Consider the following 15,459-nt stretch of genomic DNA (forward strand, 5'->3'; position numbering starts at 1 on the left):
AGAGGTGTCCTTTGCCTGGGATGCATTCCCAGCTCTCCACCAACACTTGATGTAAGGATGTCTGACCAGAGCTACTTCTGACCATCTTATCTAACACCAGCAGAACAACACCCCCCAAATTCACAGCAAAGGATGGACTTGTCCTCCCTGAATCTCTCCATTCCTTTTGTTAACCTGCACTGGCTCCAGCACTGCTGCTTTTGCAGCCCTTGTCTGGTTCCAGTACAGTCTTTCTGAGGCAAGGGAATGGGTTGTTGTTGGAAACAACACACTCTAATCCTCAAAATCTGATAGAAGTCTATCCATTCCCTCCTGTGCCACTATTCATGGGAAATAATAAACGTGGAGAAGGCTGATTAAACCCTTGGCTACAAAGTCCCACTCACGTATTTAAAGCATTAGGAGGGAAACACAATGAATTCCCACTGGGGAGCACACAAGTGGGTTTGCAGGCCCCACAGGGTGCTCAAGGCAGCACACAAGAGTGGAAAGAAAGCTCCTGTGACAGCCTTGCTGGGGAAAAAGCTCAGCACGTGTCTTCATTCCCAGTCACATACCATGTATATACATTCTATAAAGGATATTTTTGCCCCCAAATGGATTGTTTTCATACTAAGAGCAGAGTTTCTCCAGGTTTTCCACCAGGAGCTATAGAGGCTGAAAATGTTTGTAATTTGGAAAGTTTCAGTTTCCTTAGGAAAAGCAAATTATTTTCCCCCCCCAAATTAATCTAAATCCTATCTCCTGTAAAATCAGTTTTACACAGCACATGCCACCCACCAAGCTTCAACTCTGCCTGGATGTGCCTGGAGTAGATCAGCCTAGCATGGTCCAAGGCCCTGCTGATCTTCCTGGTGAGGACAGAGCACTTGTCAGCAGCATCTGCAGCAATTATTGGTCGCTCCAAAAGGCTCCCAAACATGTCCAGCAACTGTGGAGGTCAAGAAGCAGGGAAAGAAAGGAGGAAAAAAATTCACAAGCCCAATTCTTCCAGAGAGCCCCTGGGATCTTCCTCACTAGCTCAGATGCTTCGTTGTCCTCAATAGCCCAGATGTCTGCACCAATGAGCACTTTGGAAATTTCATTTCCTTACCCTTGCTTTTCCAAATATCCCTTCCCTTTGTTAACAGGGAAGCTCAGACTTTGTCTATGGGTGAACTATATTCCAACTGTCATTCTTCAAATGGTTGAAAAATTGATATTGTTTCAAAAATCTTAGAAAGACAAATATTATCACTTTCTACAGTTGTTTCTACAAACACACTGAAATTTTTCAGAAAATACCATTTACTTTTCCTGCAAGATAAATTAATTGGTAAAAAACTACAGTCTTATTTCTACAGACGTTCAGTTTCCCAAAAGAGAAATATGTGCACGTATTAACAATATTAATTGATAATAATCAATAATTTTAAATAAAATAATAAAATTATAATAACAATATTCACCTGTTTTTTATCAGAGGTTCTCACCAGGAATTCCTAGACAAAAACATAATTTCCTCCATCTCACAGAGACACAAGTAAAACTCCTGGTATCCAAAAGCCTGGCTTGTTTGACCACCTTGGACAAAGGTCCATTCTGTTTGTGTCTTCATGGGAAGAGCAGAAACAATCCCCACCCTGCTGCCAGCTCCATGCTTGGCACTTTGTGAGGGACCCACAAGCCACCACTACCCAAAACCAGCCCAAAAGCCTCCTGGTCCCACTGTCATACACCAGCCCCCTGAGGCATATGATCCTCACCAAAGCAAACCTTGGGCACTCTGATGTCCCCTCTCCAGAAGAGAAGGGACACAACAGACAAACCTTGAAGATGTGCTCCAAGTCTGAGGCATCATTGAAGGCCTGGATGAAAACAGTGCCCAGCCGCCGGTCAAGGTCTTCTACTTTCCGCTGGAAATCAGAGGCATCTTGCTCAAATTCCTGCAGGAAGGCAAAACTGTGAGCTGTGAGGCTGCCAGATGGCCGCAAGGAGGTACCTGCAACCTCCTGATCCAGAGATCCTTCCTCTTCTTATTCACCATGAATTAAACTGCTCCTCTGGCCAACCTTCAGCCACTGCAGCAGGGCAGAGCCCCACGGAGCCTGAGGCCATTTCCATACTGTCCTACAGCTGAGGTCATGGCCCTCCAGAATGGATCCTTTGGTCCCAAGGGCTTACAACAGTACAAGAAGCACTAACTTCAGCCAAGAGACAAGATGGACAATTTCATAGAACCATAGCATGGGTTGGAAGGGACCTTAAAGATCATCTAGGTCCAATTCCCCTGCAATGGGCAGGGACACTTTCCACTCCATACACTCTCACTCTCTACTTGCCCTGAAGACTTTCATCCAGAAAACCCACAGATGCAGCTGAGTTCCAAATTCAATCTGCTTTCAAGCCAAAACAAGCCTGTATCATGAATTGGTTGTAAGTGGGGCAGCAATAAAGCCGTTTTCAAAACACTGGCACATGTTGTACAGATGGGTTGTGGAGTCTCCACCTCTGGACATATTCAGCCTTGGAGATACTTAACCAGAAGGGTCACAGTCTTGCTCTAGCTGAGACTGCTCTGAGCAGAGGAGGAGGACTAGGCAATCTTCAGAGGTCTTTTCCAACTTCATCAGTTCTGTGTTTCTGTAATTCCCACTGTCTTTACTTGCTCCAATTGTAAAAAACCTTTGAAGTAAGTAAAATCTAGTTTTGTTTTCCTACAGGCAGAAGAGCCCAAATCAAAGACTGAACTTGACAAACTGAGATATCAGTCCTTCTGACCTAACTTGAACAAAGACACTAGAAGTAAAGTTCATGTATGTCTTTTCTGAAAGGACAATACACAGGGCAACTGCTTTTGCTATTACCATTGCTCCAGCAGAAGCAGATGCTATGTTTTAGTTAAAAAAGAGGCTCTAGAAAGTAACAGAGAGTGCAAAACTCAAGCGGTGAAAGCACAAGCATGACCCAGAGACACCAAAGGCCTTGGGGTCACTGAAAACAAGCAAGCTCCTGTAGAGCCACCATCAAGCCTCTGCTGAAGGGGGGACTTTTTCCCCAGAATTACCTTCCACTGGGATGTCTGCCATGAATGGCTGCCCCATGGGTGGTGTGAGACTGGAGCTCCTCACCATGGAGCTTCTCTAGGGACACTCCAGTTTCACCACTCCCTCCTCCAGATGTGTAGCTAACCATGTCCTGTTCCCAGGCAGAGCAAAGTGAACCCAGGGCAAATGGGAAAAGCAGCAGGAGTAATCAAAGATCCCCTGAGATCAGCCACAGACCCCTTCAGAAATGTCATTCCCACCCCTCTGTTCATAGATCACCCAAGCTATGCTGCTCAGGGCCAAAGGCAAGAGGAGGAGGTTCTGAACAGACAGAGCAAGGAGGCCCAGGGCACATTTCCTCTGCCCTGCTTGGATGGCCCACCCATGTTGGTGTGAGCATCTCCACATGGCCACAGAGCCATGACCCAAAGGGTTGTGAATATTTCTTTAATTAAATATATTCCTGTTATTAAAATATTGAGTCCTTGAGTTTTCAGGGCACCACTTGCCATGCCTTCATCTACACAAGAGCAAACACATCCCCAGAGATTACCTGAGCTGGCCCTCAGCAGGCAAGCATGAAAGCAGGAGCAGGAATGTAAAGACATATGGCTGTTGGTACAGCCCATGCACACCTGCAGGCAACATTTAACAAAAAAGTTTGTGGAGCAGGTATGGAAATCCAGGCTTCCCAGCTGCACAGGTCTAAGGTTCTCAAGTAGCAAGATATGCTAGATACAGACCTGCAAGAATTCCAAATCTCTGCAGGGAAGGCCAGGGGCTCCCTGCTCCCTACAGTGACAGAGCATAACGAAAGAAGGAAGGAGCTGGGAAGAAGTCAGCAGGATCACACATGAGCCAGGGCTCCAAGGCAGAGGAAGCTGCTGCTTTGGAAATGTGCATGTATTGCTGGTGTTCCTCAAGCTGGTCCCACCTACCATGTTGCTGAGGTCAAGACAGTCAGAAGTTTTCTCTGCAAACACCGTGTACGCCTCCTGGAATTCCTCATACATGTCCAGCACCTGCTGGCCCAGGGCCTTCCCTTTAATCCCGCTGAACTCAATCTTTTCCAGCTTCATCAGGTCCAAGGCAGTCACCAGGAGATCCTTCAAAGTCAATGGAGGCATGCATAGGTTAAGATATTGACAAAAGAAGACAAAACCTGGAGCTGCCCTGGCTGCTATGCCAAAGGACTTCCCCAACCATGCTGCTGGTGCTCAAAAGGGAAGGAGGGAACCAGATTCTGCCTGTCCTGGGCTGCTCAGAGCATATCCCTCCTTCTGCTGTCACTAGAAACACCGTGTCACCTGGAAACTTGCTTTTAAGGGTATTTAGAGGACAGATCCAAAGCAACATATGAGACTCTGATATGCCATCCAGCATAGCTAAGAATCTCACCATTAGAGGTATTAGCCAAGAAGAGGCCTCTGATGCTTACAGGTACCTGAACTACCAAAAGTTCCTGCTCAGTCAAATGTCCCTGTGTCCAAGGGGTGTTTCTCACCCTGCCCAGATGGCCTTCTCTGCTGAGGTGGGGATACGGGTCCTCCCCTCCCCATCCTCTGCAGCCTGGCAGGGTCTGACCCTGTGCTGCTTTCAGGACGTGCCCCTTCCCCCAGCCATGGCAGCAGTGCTGGGCAGCCCTGCCACCACCCCACCCCATCCTTCTCTTTTGGTAGGGCCAGACAAGGGCTGGTTGAACACCCATTGTCTCAGAGGACCAGAAGAAATGTGCTGATCTCAAGCACAAGTGGTGGAACTGCAGCTTTTACAAAATCTCAAAGCCAAATACACCCATCATCTTTAGGTAGGAGCACAATAACTACAACAAATGCCTTGTAAGACAAAAATGACACAGAAATAACAGCTGCCCCTGCTTTGTCTGACAAGGATGATTGAAAAGAAGAGGCAGGGGGCAGAGATGAGGACAGGCAGAAGCTTTCCTCATTAACAGGCTGGTGTGCTCTCTGCTTTTAATTACTATTTTACAGCTCACTCCACAGGTCTTCCTTCTGAATGCATCTACTGCAGTCTGTGACTGTCCCAGGAGGTGTGGGACAGCCACAGAAGGAGGAGACACACACTAGCTCAAAAGCACAATGCTTTGCATGTGCAGCTGAATACCTGAGGCTTTTTTCTGTAGCCTCCATCCATAGCACCCAAGCAATGAGCAGCAAGTGCCCAGAGCCCTCACAGAGTGCCAGTGTGTAACTACTGTCACTCTCACTGCTCCCACCATAACCTGCAGTCATTCCTCTGCCCACTCACATTCCTCTCTACACAGCCCAGTGTGATTTGGTTATCTGCCCACTGAACCCTAGTGCAAACTATCATTATGAAGAGTTTTAAAACAGACATCAGTCAGAGTGGGTTTCAGTGCAGTTAATTAAGGGATGCATGAAGCTCTGCAGCATGTTTAAACCAGTGAAACCTCCTGTTCCACTCAAGAGAACAAAGAGAAAAACAACCCAGACCTTCCTTTGAACAGGCAAACACCAGCAGCTACACACCCAGAAATGCTCTTTTCACATGCTCTGCAGTGAAAAGCAAAACATCTCACTGCAGAAGTGTGCAGGCAGCTGCTCACCACCCCAGAGATAATGGACACATGCAGGGTCCTTCTGTTTCTCTGCAGTCTCCAGACACAGCCACCACCATGGAGGATGGAGAGCACTCAGATGGTTGGGGCTGCCCCCTCCATGCAGACCTGCTCACTGCATCCCCTCTGGCCCCTGGAGCCCTCAGCCACACTTAGGAGCACAGGGACAATGGAACTTGTGACACCAGATGTCCCTGCCCTCTTACAGTGACAAACCTTGGCATGCAGAGACACCCCAGAGCCACAGCACCCCAGATGGACACACCATTAGGATACGAAGGGATGATCAGAAGAACATGTCCCCCAGGCCCATGTGGCACATCCAAGTGGTGCCCAGCATTAAGGGGAGCAAGCGGTCTCTCCCCATCAGGCAGGACCCAGGTTTAGGGTGTCTCTGGTGGCAACTTGGAGGGTGCATTGCTTTACTCACAGTCATGCAAAGCACAGGGCCCCTGTAACAGCCATTCCCTTGCCCCAACAGGAACAAGGAGTCCACCAGAACTCTTGGGAACACTGACACACCCATCAACCTGACAGCAGAACACAGCTGTGAATCTTACACATGCACCAAGCAGGAGATGGGAAAGCAAAGTCCTGGCTTTGCTATAACATGAGACCTAACAACAAAGAGAGCAGAGCTATAACATGGCATCAGGTAAAGCTACAGAAGGGAAGATGCCAGCAGGTGAGTTCATGGCCACAGTGCTCTCCTGAAGGTTTGCAATAACTTCCAAGACCAGAGTCTCACCTTCACCATCTCCAGTCTCTTCAGGAAGCTGTCCAGCCTTGTGAACACTGTAATGGTGTGGAAGTCCCACTGCCTCACTTCTTGGCCTGGTTCATAATATGTGTGCAGTTTTTCCCTTCTCTCCTCAAATGCCTCTTTGAATGCATTCAGGATGCTGAGCACCATTTGCACCTTGCCCAGGCTCTCTTCCATCTCCCCTTTCAGGAGGTCTTCTGGAGACAGGTACACCAGGGCCTGGAAGAGCAAAAACACACCTGAGAGCTCACTTCTGCCATCACAGAAAACAGTGACTTCTTGAGCATGTTTGAACCCTCTTCTCCAGTTAAGACTCAGTTTGCCAGGGAAGAACAGAAGAAGGAGAGGGAGTACTTTGATAAAGAACTTCCCTTGGCAAACACAGGCATCAGAGACACACACCTGCTGGATGAGAAGGTTGCAGATTTCCTGGAGCAGCACAATGATTCGTGTGGCCAGGTTGTAGTGCTGGGAGGTGACCCAGATCAAACACACCACGTGGAGCAGGGGGAGCAGGAAAGGCTTCACCTCACTGAAGTCCACCCTCTCGATGTTGTCCAAGTGGCACTTGAGGGGTGTCAGGTGCAGGTGAATGTCCCGAGCTTCTGCCAAAGCTGGGTTAAGAGATGGGAGAAGTGGTGAGATCCAGCAGGCGGTGGTGTGCAGGTGTATGAGCTGGCTGCTGGCCTCACATTGCCAGATGGAAAGGTGCCCAGGAAAACAGCCCTGACAAGCAAAAAGCCCACTCTGTGTGCTGGGGACTGGTCACCCTTCAACACTGCTCAGCGATGGCAGGAACCAGAGCAGGAAACAAACCTTACCCAATGGTAAGGGACAGGGAGCTGGGACAGGGCTAAGTGCAGAGCCTGAGTCCACAACTGCTAAATGAGCTGTGGGGAACATGCCTGGCCCTGAAAATCCATCATGGACGTAGCCATGAGCAGGCTACAGGCCTTGCCATGAAGCATCACAGGCCAGGGAGCACCACAGGTCTTGGCTGAGCTCATTTAGGCTCAGGTTTGGCAATAGGAGCCCCCTGGCCAGTGGGCAATGACCATAGTCTTACTTGTCCTGGCTGTAACAGCAAAGCTGTCAAGAGCAAGGTGACTGATGTCTGCCTAGTTGAAAGCTTTAGCTTGGCTTTGTACAACTGTGTGGTTTTACCTAGAAGAATTACCCCAGAGTACAAGCATTAAGAAAACCAAGCAATCATTATGCAATTAAAGCTGTGGACCAACAAGAAAAGCAATGGAAGTGCTTGAATGCATATAAAGATAATACCCAAAATCCAAGACTAAGGAGGAAATACCCCCCACCCATTATCAACACAGCCCTCCCAGCAATGAAGACAGACAACAGCCACACCAGCATCACAGCAGCAGGGAAAGGGGCACAGACTTAAAAGCAGGTGCATCCAAATGTGAGCTATGCTGTAATGGAAATTAACAATCACAGTCCAAATTACCCACTTAGGGTTAGTATTGGTGAAATTGGATTTAAACCAAATATTTGTTGGGGTTTTTTTTATTAGATTCTTAAAGCATTAATTAGTCTGACAACAATCTCTTCGCTCCTTGTAAAGGGGGTGTTCTCTAGCCCACACAAATTGCACAGTGGGGAGTGTGACACAGCTCCTTGGCAGGTTAAATGTTTCCCTACAAAAGGATGAAGAACAGTGTTATCTGTCAGCACGCACATAAATACCAAAGCTTGAATGGTTTTGTTTTGCCAGAGAGCATTTGGGTTGAAGGTGGACATAGGGGGTTGGTCATGCTGGTCTGCAGGGGACACAAGAGCAGGACCACAATTTTTTACACTGTGGGGAGGAATCTGCATGTTTCCTTTGGCTGGGCTGAACTCTCCTTAGCAACATCCTTAGCTGTATTTTTTAAAGACAGAATATTTTTTCACCTTCAGGAAAAAAAAAATTCTTCCTTACAAGTCTTCTTATGAATGAAAGGAAAAAAAAAAAATTAAAAAGGGTCTTTCATCCCCTAAACTGTGAAGTGCAATCTTGCCATTTTTTGCTCGCAGCTTTCTTGCCTTACTGCATCGTGCCAGGTTCGCAAAGTAAGGGAGAGAAAGCAGATGTACAGATGCACACCACCATCTACAGGTCACCCACCCCACCACATCCTTCCCACAATCTTCCAGCCAAGGTGTCCCAGGGAGCTGCGGGCTGGCCAGGGATGTGGAGAGCCCTGAGGGAGGAGGGGTCATGCTCAGCACATCCTGCTCACCCCCATCCTGCAGCCCCTCAGCTCTGCCTGCATTTCTGTGCAGCCACAAGGACCCTGCATCCTAAAGTGCAACTGCTGCTCCTTTAGCAAGGAAGTTGAGGCTACAGTAGCCAAATCCTAGGAATCAGAAGCCTAACAAGGCTAGTTTCAGCTGGCTACAAGATGTGTTCTGTTACCCTGAACCCCCATTCCTGCAGACTTGACACCACAAGAGATGGTGAAAGCTGGGGTGAGTCCTGCTGAAAGCAAATGCTTTATTACAGCAGAGGGAACTCTCCAATCTGCTCACCCTGACCTTTGGGAAGGGTCTGGCTCAGCAGACCAGTGTTTAAGCTTGTTCCAGCCTGGAAACAAAATCCATCAGATGGAGCACAAGCAGCCCAGGTTCACTTCACAAAGCAAAGAGAGGGCAGCAGTGTGGCTGCACTGTCACAGCAAACTCTCAATGGTCAGTGCCACAACAGCCACCTTGGGCTTGGCTGCAGTAACACCAGGCTATGAACAAAGGCCTGAAGTCAGCACATAGATGTGGTGAAGTTGCTCAAGCATCTCACCTGCCTCAACATCCATAAGCATAGATTTGAAGGCTGGAACATAGCAGCTCTCAACTCTCTCCAGCACCTCGATCATGTTCTTGACCTTCCTGCTGCTCAACTGATTGTAAATGCATTCCAGGTCATCACACCTATGGCAATCAAGGCACATTACAAGCCCACACTGGGAAGCATTGGTTCTCCTCCCACACCACCCATTTCCCATGCACCTGATTCAGGATTTCCTCCAGCTACACAGAAACTGAGTCCCAGCAGTTAAAGGAAATGGGAGGAAGTTCATTGGAGCCATGGACAAACTGTACAGGACAGCCAGGGCTGTGTTCACCAGGACAGCAGCTCTGCCACTGGCAGGACAGCGCTGAAAGAAGCATTCAGGTGTTTCTGCAAGCATTAGTGACAGCTGTCCAGCAGGCAGAGCTTTGGCCACAGTCAGCCTGGATCATTATGGCACAAAGGTTTTCAAAGGGCAGGAGGAAACTCTACTCTCTGGTTCTTGAGCATCTTAACCCCTCTAGACACTGACAGCTGAACAGCAGCCAGCTGAGCTGCACCATTTCCAGAAGGCCTTAGAGGAAGTGTCCATCAGCTCTTTCTCCTATGGCTGATAGTGAACAGTGATAGAAAAAGCATTTCCAAACACAAATTCCCCTCATGGTGTAGCTCCTGGACTAGGGATAAGTTAAACCCCATTTGACTGCCTAGTGACCTCCCACTTTGCATTATTTTATTTGCCTGAACAACAATCCTTAGCCCAAGCTTTCCTGAGACAGTCTGCTCTTCTCAACTCGTAGAAGTACCCAACCAACTCTTTCCCTCCACCCAAAACCAGGGCCAGTGACCACCATGCCCTGCCTAGGGTACCTGCTCTTCCAGAACTCCAGTTCCACCTTTGGGTTGGGGTTGCTGACTTGCAGAAGAGGCTCTGAGGAGTCTTTGTTCAGTGCTTCCTCGATCTGATAGCTCCAGTCTATGATTGCTGACTCAGTGGCATACACAAGAGATTTATCTACCAGCTTCAGGCTGCAGAGAACAGAGCACACCATCAACTTTGCTTCCTATTTAGCATGCACTGCTCAGTTGTATCTGCTTAAAATGACTTCATGGGCAGCTGGCTTTTACAGAGGATGTCTAGCTTCTGATTTGCCTATGCCAGCTCTACAAATTAATCCAGATACACATTGCAAAACTATGAAGCTATCAAGAACTATAAGATCTGGCTGTTGTTTTAATACAGGAATGACACCCTGGGAAGTGAATGAAGCTCTGCAGCATGGTGGGCGACACACTGTTCATAAAATGAGTGACAGGAAGGCAGAGCCAGTTGCCACCTCTCCACACAGCCAGTCCATGTCCCAGATTCATGCAGAATCTCTGGCCTGAAGAGCTGTACCCCCAGCAAGATCATCTTTCCCAGTGCTGTCGTCCCTGAATCTACTTTGTACTACAGTCATTAACTCGCTTAATTCAGAGAACCAACACAAAGCAGGCTGGCACACTGAGGACAGGACATCCCACTGCCTTAGAAGCAGTAACTTCTCTCCCAATCCCACCCACCTCCTGTCCCAGGAATCAGGAATCCCACTGTGCTCACTGACACATCTCCTGAGATCCCATGGTGAAAATGTGCAGCCTGAACATGATGTTGATGTGCTCTGCAAACATCCCACCCCCTGCCAGGACCTTCCAGCTGTGGTTATCCTGGTCTGGTCTGGGCCAGGTTTTCAGCACTGCAGGAGTCACACTCCTCCTGCTCCCAGCTTTGGACACCAACCCAATTCCTTGGGAGGACCGAGGTGTAAGTTCCCCCAGCTGCAATGTGAGCATCCTGCCATCATCCCAGCTATGATAATCTCATGATGCCAGCATCAGCTAGCAAAGAATGGGCATTCCTCAGCTGCTGAAGATTTTGCAGGATAAAGACCAGCAGTACCTGAGGCCCAGCATCCCACAGCTGACCTAACCAACCAGATATGCTGGGATGGTTTTCCTGGGGATTGTGCCTTAAGGGCTGGAAGTGAATTTAAGAATCATGACAGTTACCAGGGGGAGTTTAACTGAATGGAGAGGACCAAAATTACGAAAGATGCCCATTTATTTCTTGAATAGAAACACCAGGAATGGTCATGGGTGCCTGGGAAGCCACCCTACTTCTCCAGGAGGACGGGTGCAACAGCTTCCCAAACTCTCTGTGGGACCATGTACAGTTCAGAAACTTCCAGGATGTTAGAAGTGTCTTTCCCTATACCTTTGCATGTGCTCTTAAAGGGGGCAGAATAGCCCTGACCAAGCAGACAGCATGAAATCACTAACAAGGCAGTGATTTAACTTCTAACCATTGGCTGGGCATGCTTTGGCAGACAAAAGCCAGAAAGAAGAGAGAATCCCACCCTTCCATTCAGTGGCATCAGGGAAACAGGTGCTTTGCCTGCAGGGATTGGGGTTTATCCAAGAAACAGTTGTCTGTTTCTCTGTGACCCGTATGTGTTTGCCCTTTCTGAGCTTTTCCTGCCTGTGCTGTTTGTGGAGTCCCCAAAGGAAGAACCATGGCCCAGAGAGCAGGTAGAGCAAAATACACACATCTTGGTAGCCTGGATGAACAGCAGATGACAGGGAGCAAGAAGAGTCCCCAGGACTGAGTAGGAAACCCCCAAAAGAAACAGCACATGCATCAGCAGAGAAAACTCAGTAGAGAGGAGGGAGGGTACTCACGATTTCTCATCTTCCAGGTCAATGTCCTCTATTCCCTCCAAGCCTACTGGAAGAGGCAGCAAGGTCTTGCCCTTTACTTGCCCAACAACCCTGAAAACCATACTTTTTAGATTGTGGACGTGATGTATAATATCTTTTGACACCACTTGTGGCCAGCCCTGATGGTTCTTCTTGTTTGTCAGGATGGGCACAATCACCTATGGCAGGAGTCATGAAAGAGCAAAAGTGAAAAAAAGGGCTGCAGGAGACGGAGAGCCCACCAGGTCCTTGCTCAGCTGAACCTGGAGACCTGAATTCATCGCTGTCTCAAGAAGTTCCCTGCCTGTGTAAAAGAAAAGGGTGGGTGACAAGGAACAGGTGACAATGCATATTCTATATTCTATATTATATATTCTATATATAATATATATATATATATAAAATATATATTCTATATTCTATAGGTCCTCTTTCTTTGGACACCCTCTCTCCTGCATCCAAGCAGCTGAGAAGGGTGGAAACCAGCAGACAGAGTGAGCAGCCCCATCCTCAGTCTCTCACAGCCTCTCAAACCTGCAACTAGACACAGTTCCTTGGGCTCTTGCCCCAACAACACCCCTGCTTATTCCCTGTTTTAGGGCCAGCAGGCAGGGACAGGGCTGCAAGGCAGCCTTTTAAGGCCAGCAGGGCTGGGCTGAACCCACAGGCTGCCCCTTGATGGCAACCACCCTTGTGCTGAAAGGGAAGGTCCTTTGGTACCTCCTGGGATCTACTGTTGGTGAGAATCATCTTGTTCTCCATCCCAGCTGTACTGCAGGTCTTGAGTAAAGGCACTTTTTAGCTTATTTTCCAGTGTTACAGCCCACTAAATATGATATTTGTCTTTAACAGTGAATGTTCCCAGGGTTTGTATTGACTGGGCAGTGTGGGGCTAGTCTGGGCTTGTCTGGTGTGTTTGAGCTGTGATGGCAACACAAGAACTGTCACCTACCCTGGGCTGGCTCTGCTCTGGCAGCAGCCTGTGGCAGCAGCCTGACAAAGCCAGGTTGTCCCTGGTGATGAACAACAGCCCTTTGTGTTACCAGGCTTGTAGGAGGCTAGCAGTAGAAAACTAGGTACAAACAGACACAAAACTGAAAAGGAATCGAGCAGCCCAGCACCACCAAGGTGACGTCCCAGGAAGACCAGCAGCAGCAACCTCTGTGCCTGGGGAGCAGTGGGAAGGGGGAGCACAACCCCAGGGGCAGTGGGCAGAAACTCCCCAGCCCACCTTTGAAAGTCTGACCCACGTTATTAGCAAGATTTCCCCCTATTACTTAAATCAGGTGGACTGCTAATGCTAATAATGGTGTAACCTGACAAATGATAGCTGCTCATTCTCTCTTAGGGTGCTAAAATGCTACTTGGAGTAATGATGAGCCCCCAGCTCCACTCAGCAGAGCTGTGCCCTGCAGCCATCACAGGAATCAAGTGAAACAAACAGACACTCACCCCAGGTGTGCCCCGCTCAGCTGCACTTCCCTACTGAATAAAGACAGTTTTGGTGTGTCTGTTCCTGATGTCCTCCAATGACCCACGGAAAGTTTGACACAAAATGTCTCCTGCCCTCAACAAATTCTTCTGAGGCTGTCCTAAAAACCCCTGGTAAAAGGCTTCCTGGGGAGTGCTTGTGCAGGGGGCAAAGCAATGCATTTCCCCACCCTCAGGAAATTCACACAGACTCACACCATCCCCCTGACCCAGCACCACCACTCTCTTACCTCAATGAAGGTTGAGAGGAAAATAGGACCAAACCCAGGCACAATCTGCTCCCTCAGGAAATAGAGCATCCACCTACAGAGCCTGGGGGAGAGGGCAGCCCGGAGACACAGCCAGGACACACAACCCCAGCAGCTCACAGAAAGCAGGATCCCACAGGATCTGCTGATTTCCCAAAATTTCCCCACAGCAGCGTTTTCAATGCTGCTCATATGCTACATGCCACAGATGACAAAGTGACGATGCAAAAACTGAAGTTTGTGCGGACTGACTCACAATTTCTCATCTTCCAGGCCAATGTCCTCTATTCCCTCCAAGCCTACTGGAAAAGGCAGCAAGGTCTCATCAAACACCTCAGAATGAAAGCTGCCCATATACGTAACAAGTTACCCCACAAAACTAAGCCGATTGGGAACCCACTCTTGGATTTAATGTATAGGTCATGCACTAACGGGATCACCACAGCTTCTCAAATGAAGCAGTTCTACTTTCTCATTACTGCCTCACTGCTCTGATTTACCCAGGTCAGGGGACACCAGGAATCCAATGAGACAATGCTGGGTGGCTCAGGCCATTAACTCAGGAAAGGACAAGCACTTGAACCTCCCAAAGATCCCTTTGGGAAAACATGAGCCCACCTGAGATAACTGCAGGAGGTCCCTTCTGAACATCAAGAAATTCTTGCACTGCACGAGTGACTGAGAACCGGTACAACTTTAACAGAGAGGCTGTGGAATATCTGTCCTTGGTGATACTCAAAATCCACCCAGACCTGACCCTGGGCAACCAAATGACCTCAAGATGTCCCTCTCAGCACCAAGCACTCTCATTCTGCAAAGCAGAGCAGCCCCGCGAGCCCACCACCATCACACGGGCACAGCGATGATGAAGATGGGGATTTGGGAGGTTTAGATGAGCTCTACAGAACCCCGGGCAGGAGACATCAGCAGAGCCGGGCGGGAGGCCGAGGAGCGCCACGTGCCGGGGCTCTGCCCGGGCCTTACCTCTTCCACCAGGGTGGCGAAGTGCCCCAGGGTATCGGCGGGTAGGTCCCCGCAGAGCAGCTCCCCGGGGACGGCTCCCGGCGGCCGCAGGAAGAAGAGAGCCTTGGGTTGGGCGGCGGGGAGCGGCCCCGGCCCCAGCTCCAGGACCCCGGCCGGGCCCCTCCAGGCCAGCAGGGCCGGGGCCGCCTTTCCCCGCACGAACTCCCGCATCAGCGGCCCCGCCGGCCCCAACCCCGCCGGCACCCCCAGACCCCGCGCCGCGATCCGCCACAGCCGCTCGGCCCCGGGATCGGGCTCCGGCTCCTCCGGCCCCGCCGCTGCCACCTCGTGCTCCTGCTCCTCCATCCCCGGCGGGTGTTTACGGGAAGGTGGCGGCGTTGCCCGGGGGACCCCGAGGAGCCGCCCCCGGGACCGTCCAGAAGCCGAGGGCGGGCCCAGTTTCCCCGGCTCGGGCTGCCAAGCCGCTGCCCTCCCGAACAGCCCAGCAGCTCAGCTTCCAGGGCTCATGTTCCATCCCATTCCCAGGCAGGTCCCTTGCACCAGCCCCTATCGTGTTGCTCCACCGCAGCCACCACTCTTACATCAACCACCTGGAGCTATGGCCTGGGAGCTACGGGCTCCTCCGCACTGCTCTGTTTGCATTTTTACTGATACTTTTATATGAGAAGTAGTTTCTTATTTTCCAAATAAAGACGCTTATTTACTCCCATTAAAAGAAGGCGGGGATGCTGCACAGCCCAGAGGGCACCCCTCCTCCCCCAGCAGGAAGCAGCCCCATCCCGGGGCACCCCCCCACGATCCTGTTTTAAACCTGTGCCTTGAGGATT

The 15,459-nt window shown here is 49.7% G+C and overlaps 1 protein-coding gene across 1 annotated transcript in view; it reads right to left on the reverse strand.

The window, feature by feature from the left end:
• DNAH9 (dynein axonemal heavy chain 9) overlaps window positions 1-14,977 on the reverse strand; it is a 170,008-nt gene extending 155,031 nt beyond the window's left edge. The window contains 9 exon segments of the mRNA XM_030462115.1: window positions 781-931; window positions 1,809-1,925; window positions 3,965-4,132; window positions 6,374-6,607; window positions 6,791-7,002; window positions 9,183-9,313; window positions 10,044-10,202; window positions 11,892-12,088; window positions 14,633-14,977. Coding sequence (XP_030317975.1) covers window positions 781-931; window positions 1,809-1,925; window positions 3,965-4,132; window positions 6,374-6,607; window positions 6,791-7,002; window positions 9,183-9,313; window positions 10,044-10,202; window positions 11,892-12,088; window positions 14,633-14,977 — 1,714 coding nt within the window.
• Window positions 14,978-15,459: the final 482 nt, after the last annotated feature.

This window comes from Calypte anna, chromosome 18 (genome assembly GCF_003957555.1).
Source record: "Calypte anna isolate BGI_N300 chromosome 18, bCalAnn1_v1.p, whole genome shotgun sequence".
NCBI lineage: Eukaryota > Metazoa > Chordata > Aves > Apodiformes > Trochilidae > Calypte > Calypte anna.